The following is a 16288-nucleotide window of genomic DNA, read 5'->3' on the forward strand; positions in this document are numbered from 1 at the left end:
AAATGCAATTGAACGTCTTAGCACTAGAAAGTGATTCTCTTTCACTTACAGAACATCCATACAAGAAATGCTTGTCCCCACCAAAGTCCTTCATACTAGAAAAGGAAGGTAGTAGTCATAAAATGACAGTAAAAATAATACTCATTTGCCACACTGATCTTATTTTTCCATTTTTTATTTTGTTTTTAAGTCCAAGAAGAAACAGCACACCTAGAGTCTAAACAATCAACAGGTAGACTGCAGTGTTTAAATTAAGACCTTTACAATTAAATAATTCTTCCTTTACTTAATGTATTGTCTGAGAAGAGCAGGGTATCATAAGCAGGGCATAATCTGAGTACTGTGCAGAGCTGACAGGGAAAGTCATGTGAGGCTCTAAATGAGCTTCTTACCTGCTCTACACTTGAGCAATTCCAAAGAGGTTGGGATCACGTTGATTAAAACATTTGTAAGAACAAATTAATACTCGAAGAGGTACAAACTGTAGATTTCTGCTTATTTTCCAGTTCTAAAAAGTAAAGATTAAGAATAAAATTAAGTCAGTGCTCAATAAATATTTTTGAATAAATATTAGCTTTCTCAGAGATTTCGGAACATTGATTTCTGAAGAACACACTGAACTATTTATGCTTGATTTGCTTTTTTCTCATATACAAACAAACAAACAGCTAGCTAAGGAGGACACACAACACTAAAAACAATTCAAATGATAAAAGACCATATACAGTTTTATCCAAATGTATTATTACATTGTCTCGCTGTAAAGTGTTTGGAATAAAGGTAAAAAAAAAAAATGATGCAGAATCCACACAAACCTGAATATGTCCTACAGGGATGTTAATTTGATCAATCAGCAGAGATTTACTGAATGCCTCAATAGAATCTCAGTTTTACATGTCTAGCACCCATTTCCCAGGGATATTTATCTTCCTAATAACTCTGTTCATCATCTGCAATGTTCATTAAGATCTACATCGACTGGGTTTCAGTCGAGTTACCTGAAACATGACTTAAGTCTCTGTACTTAAAATATCTCTGATCTTACTTCTCCATGTACAAAAAAAGACAGTCAAAAACCCTGTTAGGCAACTTAGTGTACACGTCCGGACCATATTTGAAATAATGGCAACATCCAAGGTGAGCATTTGTATGCTTTATAAACAACTTCTAAAGTCAATGCAGCCGCAATGAGAGACTCCAAAACAGTCACACAACTAGCAGTTTAATTGGTTGATAATGTTACTAGTTTTATCATTAACCCACTGGGCTATCACCATCACAATCCACAGTGAGAAATTTCATTACTGTTCTGTTTACTCATCCACAAAAGCACTCTGAGGGCCCCATTTAAAGGTTCAAGCACCTAAGCACATTTATTAATCCATCCTTTAGAGAGTAAAAACCTTTCAACCTTGATGGTTAATCAATGGGAAGCCAAAGTCAAATGTCATATCACCTTCACATCTACCTTCAACAGTGACTATGAAGTGCCTGGATAATAACTGAATCTCTACAAACCTGACTTTCCTCCTAGAAGGAAGTTTGCTTGATCAGTCAGCAAACATTTACTGATTTTCCCAATGGGCATCTTGATTTTGCCTGTCAACATCCATTTCCCTTCTGCTGGCACAAAAGCCCACCTTTTCCTTTAAGGAACACTCATTCTCCAATTTCAATGCAAATATTATGAAAGAGAGCAGGCAACTGACTCACTTCCCGGCTCAAGGCAAAACCATATAACTCAAGCCCAGCACAACACAGTCCAATAAAACCAATAATCATCAGCCCCAAAACTTTCCCTGGATCTACCGAGAGAAGAAAGCTCTCCCTCTACTACTAGAAGACACAATTTAGGGAATTCTCTCCTGAGAGCAAAGTCAAGACAAAGAAAAGCTGGAAGACAAATTCTTGATGATAAATTTGGTTGCCTTATCCAACATGACTAAATATTTATCCAGCTCCATCCTTGGATCTTCTACATTATTTGAATTAGTGTGTGAGTTGTGTTTCTTTAACTTGCAAACAAGAATCCTGACATATTACAAGCAAGCTAAAACCTGCACCACATTAGGCAAAGTAACAAGGATGCAAAGATATATAACAATTCCTGCCTCTAAGAATCTTCCAGCATCTAGCTGGAAATATAAGACATAAATACACACACACACACACACACACACACAATATTAAGGCTCAACCCAATGACAGGTTCTATACAAGTGCAGAGAAAGGAGACTCCAGTACAGGCTGTATATTAAGCAAAACTTCATGATATAAAAAAATGGTAAACTAGGTTTTGAAGGATGACTAGTGTGTGGCTACCTGGAGAAAACATGAAAAGATATTCAGGAAAGGTGAACTATGAGAACAGGAATGTGCATTTTGTATTAGGGAAACAATACAGTATAAACAATGAATAGACTATAAAATATTGAATCATGGAATATTAACAATAAATATATTAGTTCAATGATAAAAAGAATTCATAAGTAACTGTCCAATGATAGACACATAATAATATTTTAAATCTACTCTGTATGAGAACATATTGATTCCGGATTATAATGGCTTAATGTTTAAATTGCCCTTCAAGAACTAGTGACAAAAGCCAAAATCTAAATGTGGCCTTCTCCCTTTCCATACACATAGCAGATAAACCTCCTTTATATTACTGTGACGCATCTCATTCTAGAATTAAAGGGCTATTGCAAAAAAAAAAAAATGCTACATACACTTCACTCAGCTTCTCTTTGAGAAACTAGGGCAGGTGATATTCCAGAAAAGATGGCAGAGGAGAAAGGCTCAAGCCCAACTTCTCTCACAAAAACACCAAAACCACAACTAACTGCTGAATAATTATAAATAAAACAGATAAGAAGTTACCAAAAAAAGATAACCTACACCCAGTGACAAAGAAGAAGCCACAATGAGATGGTAGGAGGGGCACTCTCGTGGTGTAAACAATCCCATACCCACTGGATGGGCAACCCAGGAACTGGAAAGTAACTACTCTGCAGATGCTTTCCCACAGAGAGAGTTCCAAACTCCATGTCAGGTTCCCCAGCCTGGAAGGAGGAGCCCCTAGAGAGTTTAAAGTTAATAGGACTTGAGCACAGGAGCTCCAAAGGACTGGAGGAAATAGAGACCCCACTCTTGAAGGACTCCCACCATATTTGGAGATATAATAACTGAAAAATTGCTTAACATTGGAAAGAAATCACTGAAGTTAAGGAAACTAAGTCACATGTAGAATAAATTGAAGGAGGAACACCCCAAGTATTAATCGTACTGACCAAAATTAAAGACAAAGAGAAAATATTTAAAGAAGGGAAAAGTAACGACATACAAGAGAAATCCCATAATGTTATCAGCTAATTTTTCAGCTGAAACTTTATAGACCAGAAGGGAGTGGCATGGTATACATAGAGTGATGAAAGAGAAAAACCTACAACTAAGACAACTCTACCCAGCAAGACTCTCATTTAGGTTTGATGGAGAAATCAAAGCCTTTACAGACAAGCAAAAGCTAAGAGCCTTTCAACAAACCAGCTTTTCAACAAATACTAAAAGAACTTCTCTAGGCGAAAAGAAAAAAAGAAAAAAAGACTACAACTGGAAACAAGAAAATTAATAAATGGGAAGCCTCATTGGTAAAGGAACACATATAATAAAAGCAGGAAATCATCCACACACAAATATGTCAAAACTAGCAATCACAAGGAGAGTACAAATGCAGAATGCGTAAATGCCTTTGAAATTAAGAGACCAGCAACTTAAAACAAACTTGTGTGTGTGTGTGTGTGTGTATAGACTCCTATATCAAAATATCCTAGTAACCATAAATCAAAAATATACCCTAGATACACACACAAATAAGAAAAAGCAATCCAAACACAACAGTAAAGGTAATGACCAAATCACAGGAAAAAAGACCAAAGGAGGATGGCAATAAAAATGACCAACAAAAAAACAAATCCAAAACAATTAACAAAGTGACAATAAGACCATTCATTTTATTTTCTGGTTTTTAGGTCTGCACTCGTGGTGTATGTAGGTTCCTGGGCTAGGGGTCTAATTGGAACTACAGCTGCCAGCCTATGCCACAGCCACAGCAATGCCAGATCTGAGCCACATCTGTGACCTACACTGCAGCTCACAGCAACACCAGATCCTTAACCTACTGAGTGAGGCCAGGGATTGAACCTGCAACCTCATGGTTCCTAGTTGGATTCACTTCTACTGTTGTCATGATGGGAACTCCCATATAAATAATTACTTTAAATGTAAATGGATTAAAAACTCCAACCAAAAAAAACATAGACTGGCTGAATTGATACAAAAACAAGACCCATATATATGCTATCTACAAGAGATCCACTTCAGACCTAGGGACACATACAGACTGAAAGTGAAAGAATGGAAAAAGATATTCCAAGCAAATGGAAATCAAAATAAAACTGGAGTAGCAATACTAATATCAGACAAAATAGACTTTAAAATAAAGATAGTTACAAGAGACAAAGAAGAACTTTACATAAAGATCAAAGAACTTTACATAAATATATATGCAGCCAATATAAGAGTACACCAATATATAAGGCAACTACTAACAGCCATAAATACGAAACTGAAAATCACACAATAATAGTGGGGACTTTAACACCCCACATCCAGACAGAAAATGAAACACAGGAATCAAAATGACACATTAGGAGTTACCGTCGTGGCACAGTGGTTAACAAATCTGACTAAGAACCATGAGGTTGCGGGTTCGATCCCTGGCCTTGCTCAGTGGGTTAAGGATCCGGCGTTGCCGTGAGCTGGGGTGTAGGTCGCAGACGTGGCTTGGATCCCATGTTGCTGTGGCTCTGGTGTAGGCTGGCAACCACAGCTCCGACTCGACCCCTAGCCTGGGAACCTCCATGTGCCATGAGAGCAGTCCTAGAAAAGGCAAAAAGACCAAAAAAAAAAAAAAAAAAAAAAAAAGACACATTATACCAGATGGACTTAATTGATATTTCATAGAACATTCTTCTCTAGCCCAAATGGAACATTCTCCAGGATGGATCACATTCTGGGCCACAAACCAAACCTTGGTAAATCTAAGAAAATTGAAATCATACTGAGCTCTTTTCTGACCACAATACAATAAAACTAGGAATCAACTACAAGAATAAAAAACTGCAAAAAGGACAAACGTGGTGATTAAACAATATGATACTAAGCAACCAATGGATCACTGAAGAAATCAAAGAGGAAATCAAACAGTACCTAGAGACAAATGAAGATGAATACACAATGATAAAAAACCTGTGGAATGCAGCAAAAGCAGTTCTAAGGGGAAAGTTTATAGCAATACAAGCTTACCTAACAAAACAAGACAAATCTCAAACAAACAACCTAACTTTACACCTAAAACAACTGAAGAAAAAAGAACAAACAAAATCAAAAGCTAGTAGAAGGGAAAAAAATCATAAAGATTAGAGCAGAAACAAATGAAATAGAGACAAAGAAAACATAGAAAAGATCAATGAAATTAAAAGCTGGTATTTTGAAAATATCAACAAAATTGATAAACCCTTAGTCAGACTCATCAATAAAAAAGGAAGATGGCTCAAATCAATAAAATCAGAAATGAAAAAGAATTTACAATGGACATCACAGAAATAAAAGCATCATGAATAAATACTATAAGCAACTATATGCCAATAAAATGGACAACCTAGAAGAAATGGACAAATTCTTAGAAATGTACAATCTACCAAGACTGAATCAGAAAGAAATAGAAAATATGAATGGACCAATCATGAGTACTGAAACTGAAACTGTAATTTAAAAATTTCGCTTCCACTGTGTCACAAACAAAAGCCCAAGATCAGATGGCTTCACAAGTGAATTCTATAAAACATTTAGGGAAGAGTTATCACCTATCCTTATACAATTATTCAAAAAAATCGCAAAGGAGGGAAATCTCTAAAACTCATTCTGTGAGGCCATCATCACCCTAATATCAAAACCATGAAACGATGCCACAAAAAGAAGAAAATTATAGGTCAATATTACTGATAAATATAGACGCAAAAACCCTGGACAAAACACTAGCAAAACAAATCCAACAATAAATTAAAAGGATCATACACTGTAATAAAGTGGGATTTATCCTAGGGATACAAGTATTTTTCAATATCTGAAAATCAGTCATTATGATACACCACATTTGAAAAACTGAAAAACAAAAATCACATGATCATTTCAATATATGAATAAAAGGCTTTTGACAAAATCCAATACCCATTTATGAAAAAAATCCTTCAGAATGTGGGCATAGAGGAAATCTCCCTCAACACAAAAAATACCATATATGACAATCCCATGGCTAACATCATTCCTAAAGGTTAAAAAGCTTAACGAATTTACACTAAGATCAGGAACAAGACAACTATGTCCACTTTCACCACTTTTTTTTAGCATAATTTTGGATGTTCTAGCCATGGGAATCAGAAAGGAAAAAGAATTAAAAGGAATCAAAATTGGAAAGGAAGTAAAAGTGTTGCTGTTAGAAAATGACATAATACTACTGATAGAAATCCTAAAGATGCTATCAGAAAACTACTAAAGCTAATCAAGTAATTCAGTAAAGCTGCAAGATACAAAATTAATACATAGAAATATCTCACATTTCTATACACTAACAACAAAAGATCAGAAAGAGAAATTAAGGAAACAATCCCATTAACTATTGCATCAGAAAGACAATACTAACAAATAAACCTGCTGAATGTGGCAGAAGACCTGTACTCTGAAAACTATATGATAATGTTGAAAGAAATTGAAAATGACACAAACAGAAAGATATAACATGTTCCTCAGTAGTGTCAAAATAACTATACTGCTCAAGGCAATCTCCAAATTCAGTGCAATCCCTATCAAAGTACCAGTGGAATTTTTCACAGAACTAGAACAAAATTTTGTTAAATTTGTATGTAAACATGAAAGATCCCAAATAGCCAAAGCAATCCTGAGAAAGAAAAATGGACCTGGAGGAATCAGGCTCCCTAACTCATAGACTATACTACAAAGATACAGTAATCAAAACAGTATGGCACTGGCACAAAAACAGAAATATAAATTAATGGACTAGCATAGAAATCCCAGAAATAAGCCCACACACTTATCATCAATTAATCTATGAAAACGGAGGTAAGAATATACAATGGAGAAAATACAATTATCTCTTCAATAAGTGGTGCTGGGAAAACTGGACATTTACATGTAAAAGAATGAAATTAGAACACTCTCTAATACCATACACAAAAATAAACTCAAAATAGATTAAACACCTAAATATAAGACTTGATACTATAAAATGTTAGGGGAAAACATAGGCAGAACACTCTGACATAAACTGCAATATCTTTTCTGATCTACCTCCTAGAGTAACAAAAATAAAACAAAAATAAACAAATGGACCTAATTAAACTTACAGGTTTTTTCACAGCAAAGTAAACCATAAACAAAATGAAAAAACAACACAGAATGGAAGAAAATATTTGCAAATGAAGTGACTGACAAGGGATTAATCTCCAAAATATACAAATAACTCACATAGCCCAATATCAAAAAAACAATCAACAAATGGACAGATCTAAATAAACATTTCTCCAAATATATATAAATGGCCAAAAAACACATGAAAAGATGTTAAATATTGCTAATTATTAGAGAAATATAAATCAAAACTAAAATGTGGTACTACTTCACACCATTCAAAATGTCCATCATCAAAAAATCTGCAAACAGGGAGTTCCCTTCATGGCACAGCAGAAATGAATTTGACTAGTATCCATGAGGATGCAGGTTTGATCCCTGGCCTTGCTCAGTGGGTTAAGGATCCAGTGTTGCCATGAGCTATGGTGTAGGTCACAGATGAGGCTTGGATCTGGCATTGCTGTGACTGTGGCATAGGCTGGAGGCTACAGCTCCAATTCAACCCCTAGCATGGGAACCTCCACATGCCACAGGTGTGGCCCTAAAAAAAAAAGAAAAAGAAAAAAGTCTACAAACAGTAATACCTGAAGAGGGTGTGGGAAAAAGGGAAAACTTCCACACTGTTGGGAGTGTGAATTGGTGTAACCACTTTGGAGAAAAGTATGGACGTTCCTCAAAAAACTAAAAATAGAACTACTATGTGATCCAGTAATCCCACTCCTGGGCATTTACCATGAAAAAGCATAATTCAAAAAGATACATGCACCCAAACGTTCATTGCAGCATTATTTACAATAGTCAAGACATGGAAGCGAACTAAATGTCCAACAACAGGGAATGTATAAAAAAGTTGTTGTAAATATGCACAATGAATTATTATTACTTAGCCATAAAAAAAGACTGGAGATTATCACACTGAGGTAAATCAAAGAAAGACAAATATATGATATAACTTAGATACAGAATCTAAAAAAAGGATACAAATAAACCTATTTGTGGAACAGAAACAGACTCACAGACTTTTAAAACAAACTTCTGGTTACCAAAGTGGAGGGATGGATCAGAGCTTTGGGACTGGTATATATATGCACACTGTGGTATATGGCCAACAGGGACCTGCACAGAGAACTCTACTCTATACTCTGTGATAATCTATTTGGGAAAAAGAATCTGAAAAAGAATGGATGTGTATATACATATAACTGAATCATTTTGTTGTATAGCAGAGATTATCACAACATTGTAAACTGTCCTTTGATAAAACTTTAAAAAATGAAAAAAAGAAAGAAAAAAGAACCTAGGACAAAGAATAGAGCCATGAACCAAGAGGAAGAGGTTAAAACATGACATATAAACCAAGGAAGCAAGAGTGGCCACACATTTACCCAATTAATTTTGTCCAGTTTCTCCATGAAGTGAAAAGTTTATAACAGAAAACTATTAAAAGCACTTTCTATTTGCACTGTTTTTAGCCATTTTCTCTTGTGTCATTAAGAAATTGTATGGGTGGACAGAGCTTGGGTTGGGTCTTGTTGTAAGCATGAAGCAAAGTGTCTGCATCCCTCATTCCCCTTCTCAGGGGTATTCTTGTTTAATTAATTAAAATAAAATATTTTGTTTAACTTTTTAGGAGATTATTTAATCAAGGACCATTATCAATTTTGTACAGAATGTGAAACTTTGCTCGTGATTCTCTGACTTAACAATTTCTATTTCTGATATGATATCTTTCATGGCTATGAATTGTTTCCTGGAATTTTTACTGAGAAAAATAGATTCAACATAATTCCCTGGTAACATACTTTTCCATCCGGAAGTCATTGAACTCAGTAATATTTACATGAAAAAAAAGAACATCTCTAATACCTTGCTTCTTGATATCCCTATAAGTTTCTATTTCCATTTGTGGTATCATTGCCAGTGTAACATATATTTCCACTAGTATGACATATGTACATTTGAAATAAGCATGTTACAAAGAAATAATGACACACACTCTTATCATAGACATCTCTTCACAAACCTCAAATAATAAAATCTCACAACTCCGCCACAGATAATTACTGCTTTGGTCATTATCTACGGGTGGAAATTGAAATACTAAAAGATCCTTCTTGCCAAGCCAAAGTCAGAGAAGAGGAAAAAGAGTTGATCTATGATTAGACTTGCATTTATACTTTTTTAGCAAAAAGCTTTACTATTTACAGTGAAAAGCATTATTTCCTAAGGCAAATAAATATATGGTTATAATCCTCTCTCTATTTTTGGGAAAAGTAGTTTTGCACTTTAAAGATGCATGTTTACTAAGTTTTGCTTTTGTTGAATGGTGGAATTGAGAAGTTTTTAAAAAAAATTTCAACATATGCCTGTGACAATCACTACATATTTTAAACCTTGAGAAATCATAATTTATCAAAATATAGATTTATGTCATAGTATAAAGTAAAGCTTTTGATAAGGTTTCAATATTATATGAAGCACAAGGAATAGGGAAAAGGGATAGGTTCCTGTTTTCTCAGGAAAAGTTATGGTAGACAGGACAAAGGCTCCCCAAAGATGACTAGGTCCTAATCCCTAGAACCTGTAAATACATACATTACCTTACATGGAAGAATGAGCTTTGCAGGTATGATTAACTTAAGGACCTTGAGATGGGGAGGTTATCTTGAATTATCCAGGTGACCCAATTTCGTCACAAAGATCATTAAAAGTGGAAGAGGGAGGCAGAAGATAAGGTCCAAGTGGTGTGGTCAGAGAAGGACCAGATCTGCCAATGCTAGCATCGGGGATGCAGGAAGGATACAAGAGCCAAGGAACGTAGCCTCTAAAAGCTGGAAAGAGTAAGAAAATGGATTTTCCCTTAGAGTCTCCAGAAAGGAATACAGCCCTGATGACACACTGATTTTAGGTAAGATTGATACTGGACTTCTGACCTACTAAACTATAAGATAATAAATTTTCATTGTTCAGATACCAAGTTTACAGAAATTTGTTACAGCAGCAATAGAAAACTAATGCTAGCTTTATGTTCCAAATTATCAGGACTATGACAAGCATAACTATGACATTGCCTCTAGCCCTTATGAAATCAAAATACTCTGGAGCTAGAATAGATTTTGGTCTAGTCACTTCATTGTCCAGATGAGGAAATTAGTCCAGATATAGTGATAAGGAAGGTAACTTACCTTAGGCCTCATAGTTTGAGGCAGAGACATAGCCAGAATCTAAGTTCAGAAAATTCTAGATCAGTTTTCATTTTAGCTTCCATATAAAGCATAGAAGTATGTTGCTCTGCTGTTCAATTTGTCTCTAACTGCATGATTTAACATATTCACTTGAATTACCCATACATCACTTGAAACTCAACATGTCTGCAATGAAACTTGAGAGTTTGCTTCCCATATCAGCTCCCCCTGGAATATTCTGGTTTTCTCCTTCACACCCCTCTGAGGTTTCCCATATCCAATCCATCACCAAATTCTGTCATCCTTCCTTCCTTACGGTGCTTCCTTTACTTGCATTTTTACCACTACCCCTTATACCCTATTGCTCTAACAATTCTCTGTTCTTCACTTTCTCTTCTCTTCAAACTCCAATTAATTCAGCACTATACAGCTAAATGACTCCTAAAATATGCATTTCCTTATATCATTGACTTGTCCCCACACATTCAGGAGGACTTCGTTTTCAAAGAGAATCAAGTTCAAACTCCTTATTTTATGTTATGACGGGATCATAGAATTTGACCCTAATTTTTTTAATGTCTCCTTCTCACACTCCCAGCCTCAAACCAATTTAACTGACTCACTATGCTATGAACATGACTTATTCTCATTCATATTGTTCTCTTCTCCTAAAATTTCTTCTCTGATTCCTTCTCCATGAATTCTACATGAATTCTAACTATGTTGAGGTCCTTTGTACAAGTTCCAGCATCCACCTGGGCACTTTCTAGGCTTGACAACCTACAGAAATCCCATCTTATACTTTGAAGCCCTAAAACAATTGGTCTCTACCATTCATTTAACATTTAGTTTTTATAGCTAGTGTCTTCTACATCTTAAGAGTTTAAAATCTTAGATTTTAACCATTTGGAACAGACTAGGTCCCCTACTTCTCTGCATGGTATTTAGGACCCAGTTTCCTGCTTAAAGCAGGTTCTCAAATATTCATGGAATGACTGAAAATAATTTTAAAATCCAAGAACATTCACAGTGACAATTCCCCCATAGCAGCAGTGATAAGCACCAGCAATGAGCATTTCTCTAAAGTTAACCACCCCATTTAGAAAATGCAGCCACACATTCAGGTCTCAGTCCTGACTTTCTGCTGATTTTCCAGTTAGTAATAATGTCCATGTTCACTCTCAAAAGCATCCTGGCTTAGATGATACATTATATATGGTCGTTCCACCCTTAGAGCAGTTGGGACTGTAAGAGCAGAAATCAAAAAGAGAATCTGCTCATGTTCCAGCTACCCAGCCAGCTACACAGCATTTTCTCCACTGCAAAGTGATCCTGCTCTTCACCACCACCTCTGCATAGGCAGTGCCCTTTGAATTTCACACAGGAGGCTCAAACATTTTTGTGATTCCCATCTTCAGATAAATGTCCCAAAGTTAAATACAACCTAAGATTCTTTAGAAGGAAAAAATCATATATACTAAGTATAACTGTACTTCTATTTAGCAGTTTAGGAACAAAAGGGACAGTTCTCTAAAGGGAAAGAAGAGTTCAATGAATCCCCACAGAGCAGAAGTAATCAAGACATGAACTATAATTATTTGGCTATTTTCTGAATAAAATAATAAGAAACATTCATGCCACTTCAATTTTTCTGAACAATAAATATATACTACTTCCATGATGATTTAGAATTAGAAACACAATGTCTTCTGATCCTGTAAGTGTCTGATGTAATCAAACTAACTATCCACCAAATAATTTTTTTCAATTTTTTAATTAAAATATAATGTTTCTTCAATATCTATTGTATAGCAAAGTGAATCACATGCAGTTTCCTGTGCTGTACAGTAGGGCCCCATTCCCTATCCATTCCAAATATAACAGTTTGCAGTCCAAATCCCCGAACTGCTCAGCCATCCAATTCTCTCCCCACTCTCCCCTGGGAACCACAAGTCTGCTCTATTGGCCATGATCTGTTTCTGTTTTGTAGATAGGATCATCGATGCTATGTTTTAGAATCCACAAAGAAAGTGATATCATATGCTATTTGTCTTTTTTCTTTCTGCCTTACTTCACTTAGTATGAAAATCTCTAGTTCCATCCATGTTGCTGCAAATGGCATTAGTTTATTTTTTATGGCTGAGTAGTACTCCATTGTATATATGTACCACATCTTCTTAATCCATTCATCTGTTGATGGGCATTTAGATTCTTTCCATGTCTTGGCTATTGCAAATAGTGCTGTGATGAACACAGGGGTGCATGTATCTTTTTCAAGGAAAGTTTTGTCTCAGTACATGCCCAGCAGTGGTCTTGCTGGATAATATGGTAGTTCTATATTTTGTTTCCTGAAATACCTCCATACTGTTTTCCACAATGGTTGTACCAATTTACATTCCCACCAACAGTGAAGGAGGGTACACTTTTCTCCACACCGTCTCCAGCATTTGTTATTTGTTGACTTGTTAATGATGGCCACTCTAACTGGTGTGAAGTGGTAGCTCATTATAGTCTTGATTTGCATTTCTCTAATAATTAGTGATGTTGAGCATTTTTTTTTCATGTACCTGTTGGCCAACCATATGTTTTCTTTGGAGAATTGTCTATTTAGGTCTTCTGCTCATTTTTCTATTGGGTTGTTTTGTTGTTGAGTTGTATGAGTTGTGTGTCTATTTTGGAGATTAGGTCTGTTGCATCATTTGCAAAGATTTTCTTCCAATTTGTGGGTTGTCTTTTCAATTTTTATAAGGGTTTCTTTTGCTATGCAAAAGCTTTTTGGTTTAATTAGATCCCATTGGTTTATTTGTGCCTTTATTTTCATTTTTCTAGGATGTGGGTCAATCAAGATGTTGTGATTTATGTCAAAAAGCGTTCTGGTTATGTTTTCCACTAGGAGTTTTAAAGTATCTGGCCTTACATTTAGAACTTTAATCCACTTTGAATTTATTTTTGTGTATGGTGTTTGATAGCATTCATTTTCATTCCTTTACTTGTAGCTGTCTAGTTTTTCTAGCACCATTTATTGAGGAGACTATTTCTTCCACTGTATGTTCTTGCCTCATTTGTCATAGATTAGATGACCGTAAGTGCTATGGTTTATTTCTGAGCTTTCTATCCTGTTCCATTGATCTATATTTCTGGTTTTGTGCCAGTACCATATTGTTTTGATAACTGCAGTTTTGTAGTATTGTCTGAATTCAGGAAGCTTGATTCCTTCATTTTTGTTTTTGTTTTTCTTTTTTTTTTTCTTTTGTCTTTTTGTCTTTTTAGGGCCACACCCATGCGTATGGAGGTTCCCAGGCTAGTGGTCTAATTGGAACTGTAGCCACCTGCCTACGCCACAGCCATAGCAACACAGGATCCAAGCCACATCTGCAACCTACACCACAGCTTACGGCAATGCCGGATCCATGACCCACTAAGCGAGGCCAGGGATCAAACCCACAACCTCATGGTTCCTAGTTGGATTCATTTCCACTGTGCCACGACAGGAACTCCAATTCTTGTTTTTCTTTTTAAATATTGCTTTGACTATTTGGGGTCTCTTTTGTTTCCATACAAACTTTAAAATATTCTTTTCTAGTTCTGTGAAGAATGCCCTTGGTAATTTGATAGGGATTGCATTGAAACTGCAGATTTCCTTGGGTAGTATAGGCATTTTAACAATATTGATTCTTCTAATCCAAGAACATGGTATAAATGTTTTAAAACCTACATCCACTTTGACAGTTAACTGGTTGAAATGATGTTTCATAAATGAATGTCAGTGGTATCTAAACAGTAATAACTTTTTCTGCAATGCAAAATGTAGCTCTATAAGCAATGAGTAAAATTATTAAATGTAATCTTATGTTTCATTACTAGCAGCTTTTCATAAAAAAGGAATTAAGGCTGCAATTTTTCATTTATTTTCATAGAGTAGATCAGCTTTTTCACTCATTTGTAATGAAACCTACTCAAACTAATCTCTTTTGAGGGTAGTTTTAATTGCATTACATCATTCAATACAGGGTTGAGAGTTCATGTTCCAAACTGTTCCCTCCTTAAACTCTTCAACTTTAAAGGAATCTAGGGAAATGTTAAGTTCAACTAATGTAACTATGCAAAATGAAAACCATCAAATGCATATCTTGGGCACTGAAGCACTCAAGTTTGGAAATAATTTTATCAGACTATTTAAGTAACTTCTAAGTCACTATTTTAATTGTGGCCCAGGTTGTTAGTAACCAAAAAGGATTAATTTTGTTGCTGTTTTGAAGCATTATATCATTAGTAGTTAATACTTAAATTTTCTGTAATTGCGAAGGACTAAATGGACTCTGATGGCAAGGGCTACAACATCTGGAAAGACAAAACATGTGAATGAATCACAGTAAAAGTAAATATTTGAGATTGAGTAAAATTTTTCATTGATTACTTTCCAATCCTCATCTCACTATTTCAGGAGATAAGAATGACATAATTTCATATTCACCTAAATAGAATCATTGACAATTTGATATTTTGTTGTTTCTAGTTTTCTTTTATATCAAGAACAAAGACCCATTCATCATCAAGTGTCTTCCTTCTTTAACTGTGCTCTCAGATAACATATCCATCAGAGACAGAACATTCTATAAAGCACAACAGGGTAACTAGACACTGGCATTGTCAAATTGGGCTCTTCTTTCATGATAAAGTATTTACTATAAAAGTCAGCATTCTCTAAGTTTAGTTCCTGAAAAGATATTAATAAGTTGAATTTTAAAAGTAGAAATGGAGGTTTCTAGGCAAACTAGTCTTTGTATAATCTCTCTCTACTTAAAAGGAAAAATAGCATAAAATCTTAAAAGTATATAAAAGTAACATTTTACTAAAATGGTTAATCTGATTATCATCCCGATGTATTTTGTGCATATTCTCACTCAAATAACAGGAAACTCAACAATCCCATTAAAATAACATTTCAATTGCCAAGCACCAGGTAATGTATATTCCAATCTAAAATTTTTAATCCAATTGTTAACAATTCTTAAATATCCTTACATTTATTTAGCATAGTTTATAAAGTCATACTATACACACAGTCTAATTCCTTTGCCATATTCTTTTTTCACTGTCATATACTTACTGTTACTTGTTTAACTTTTTCAATTATTTTAAGATTACAATCAATGGTTGTTCCACAGCAAATAATTTTTCTTCTCAAAATTTTCTCACAATTTTCCAACACTCCCATGTACTTTGCCTTCAAAATTATCTAGACATATAATTCCAGATTTTGAGTTATTTTCTCTTAGTGCTTTGAAGATATTATGTTATTTTTTGCTTGCTTCTTCTTCCGATCCATTGTCATTTCTTTGTAGGTAATCAATTTTCTAAAATTTTATCTTTAGCTCTAACTAGCTTCTCTTTTGTAGTATGTATTTTCACCAAAATGCGTCTAGGTGTAGATTTGTTCTTGTTTATTCTAGCTAGCACTCGATGTGCTTTTTCAATATAAGGAATCATGTATTTGAACATCTTCTGCCATTAGCAAGAATTCACACCCAAGTATCTTTTTTTAACCATTATGTTTTTAACTCATGCTATATTCTTATGCCATTCTTTTGCAGTTTTTATAATGCACTGAGACA

The 16288-nt window shown here is 34.9% G+C and overlaps 1 protein-coding gene across 3 annotated transcripts in view; it reads right to left on the reverse strand.

The window, feature by feature from the left end:
* Positions 1 to 271: 271 nt before the first annotated feature.
* The window catches only part of LRRC69 (leucine rich repeat containing 69), a 93602-nt gene continuing 77585 nt past the window's right edge, over positions 272 to 16288 (reverse strand). For 2 of the 3 annotated variants that reach the window (XR_014843008.1, XM_085021084.1), the window contains one exon: positions 272 to 508. Coding sequence is in view for 1 of the 3 variants with exons in the window: in XM_085021084.1 (XP_084877210.1) it covers positions 398 to 508 (111 nt within the window). In the remaining 2 variants the exon portion in view is untranslated. The remainder of the gene's footprint in view (positions 509 to 16288) is intronic. The other variant, XM_085021085.1, reaches the window with a different exon arrangement.

Source organism: Sus scrofa, chromosome 4 (assembly GCF_054392235.1).
Source record: "Sus scrofa isolate SSC_HxYL_T2T_F1_AM1 chromosome 4, Sscrofa_HxYL_maternal_Yorkshire_Landrace_v2.0, whole genome shotgun sequence".
In the NCBI taxonomy this organism is placed as follows: Eukaryota; Metazoa; Chordata; class Mammalia; order Artiodactyla; family Suidae; genus Sus; species Sus scrofa.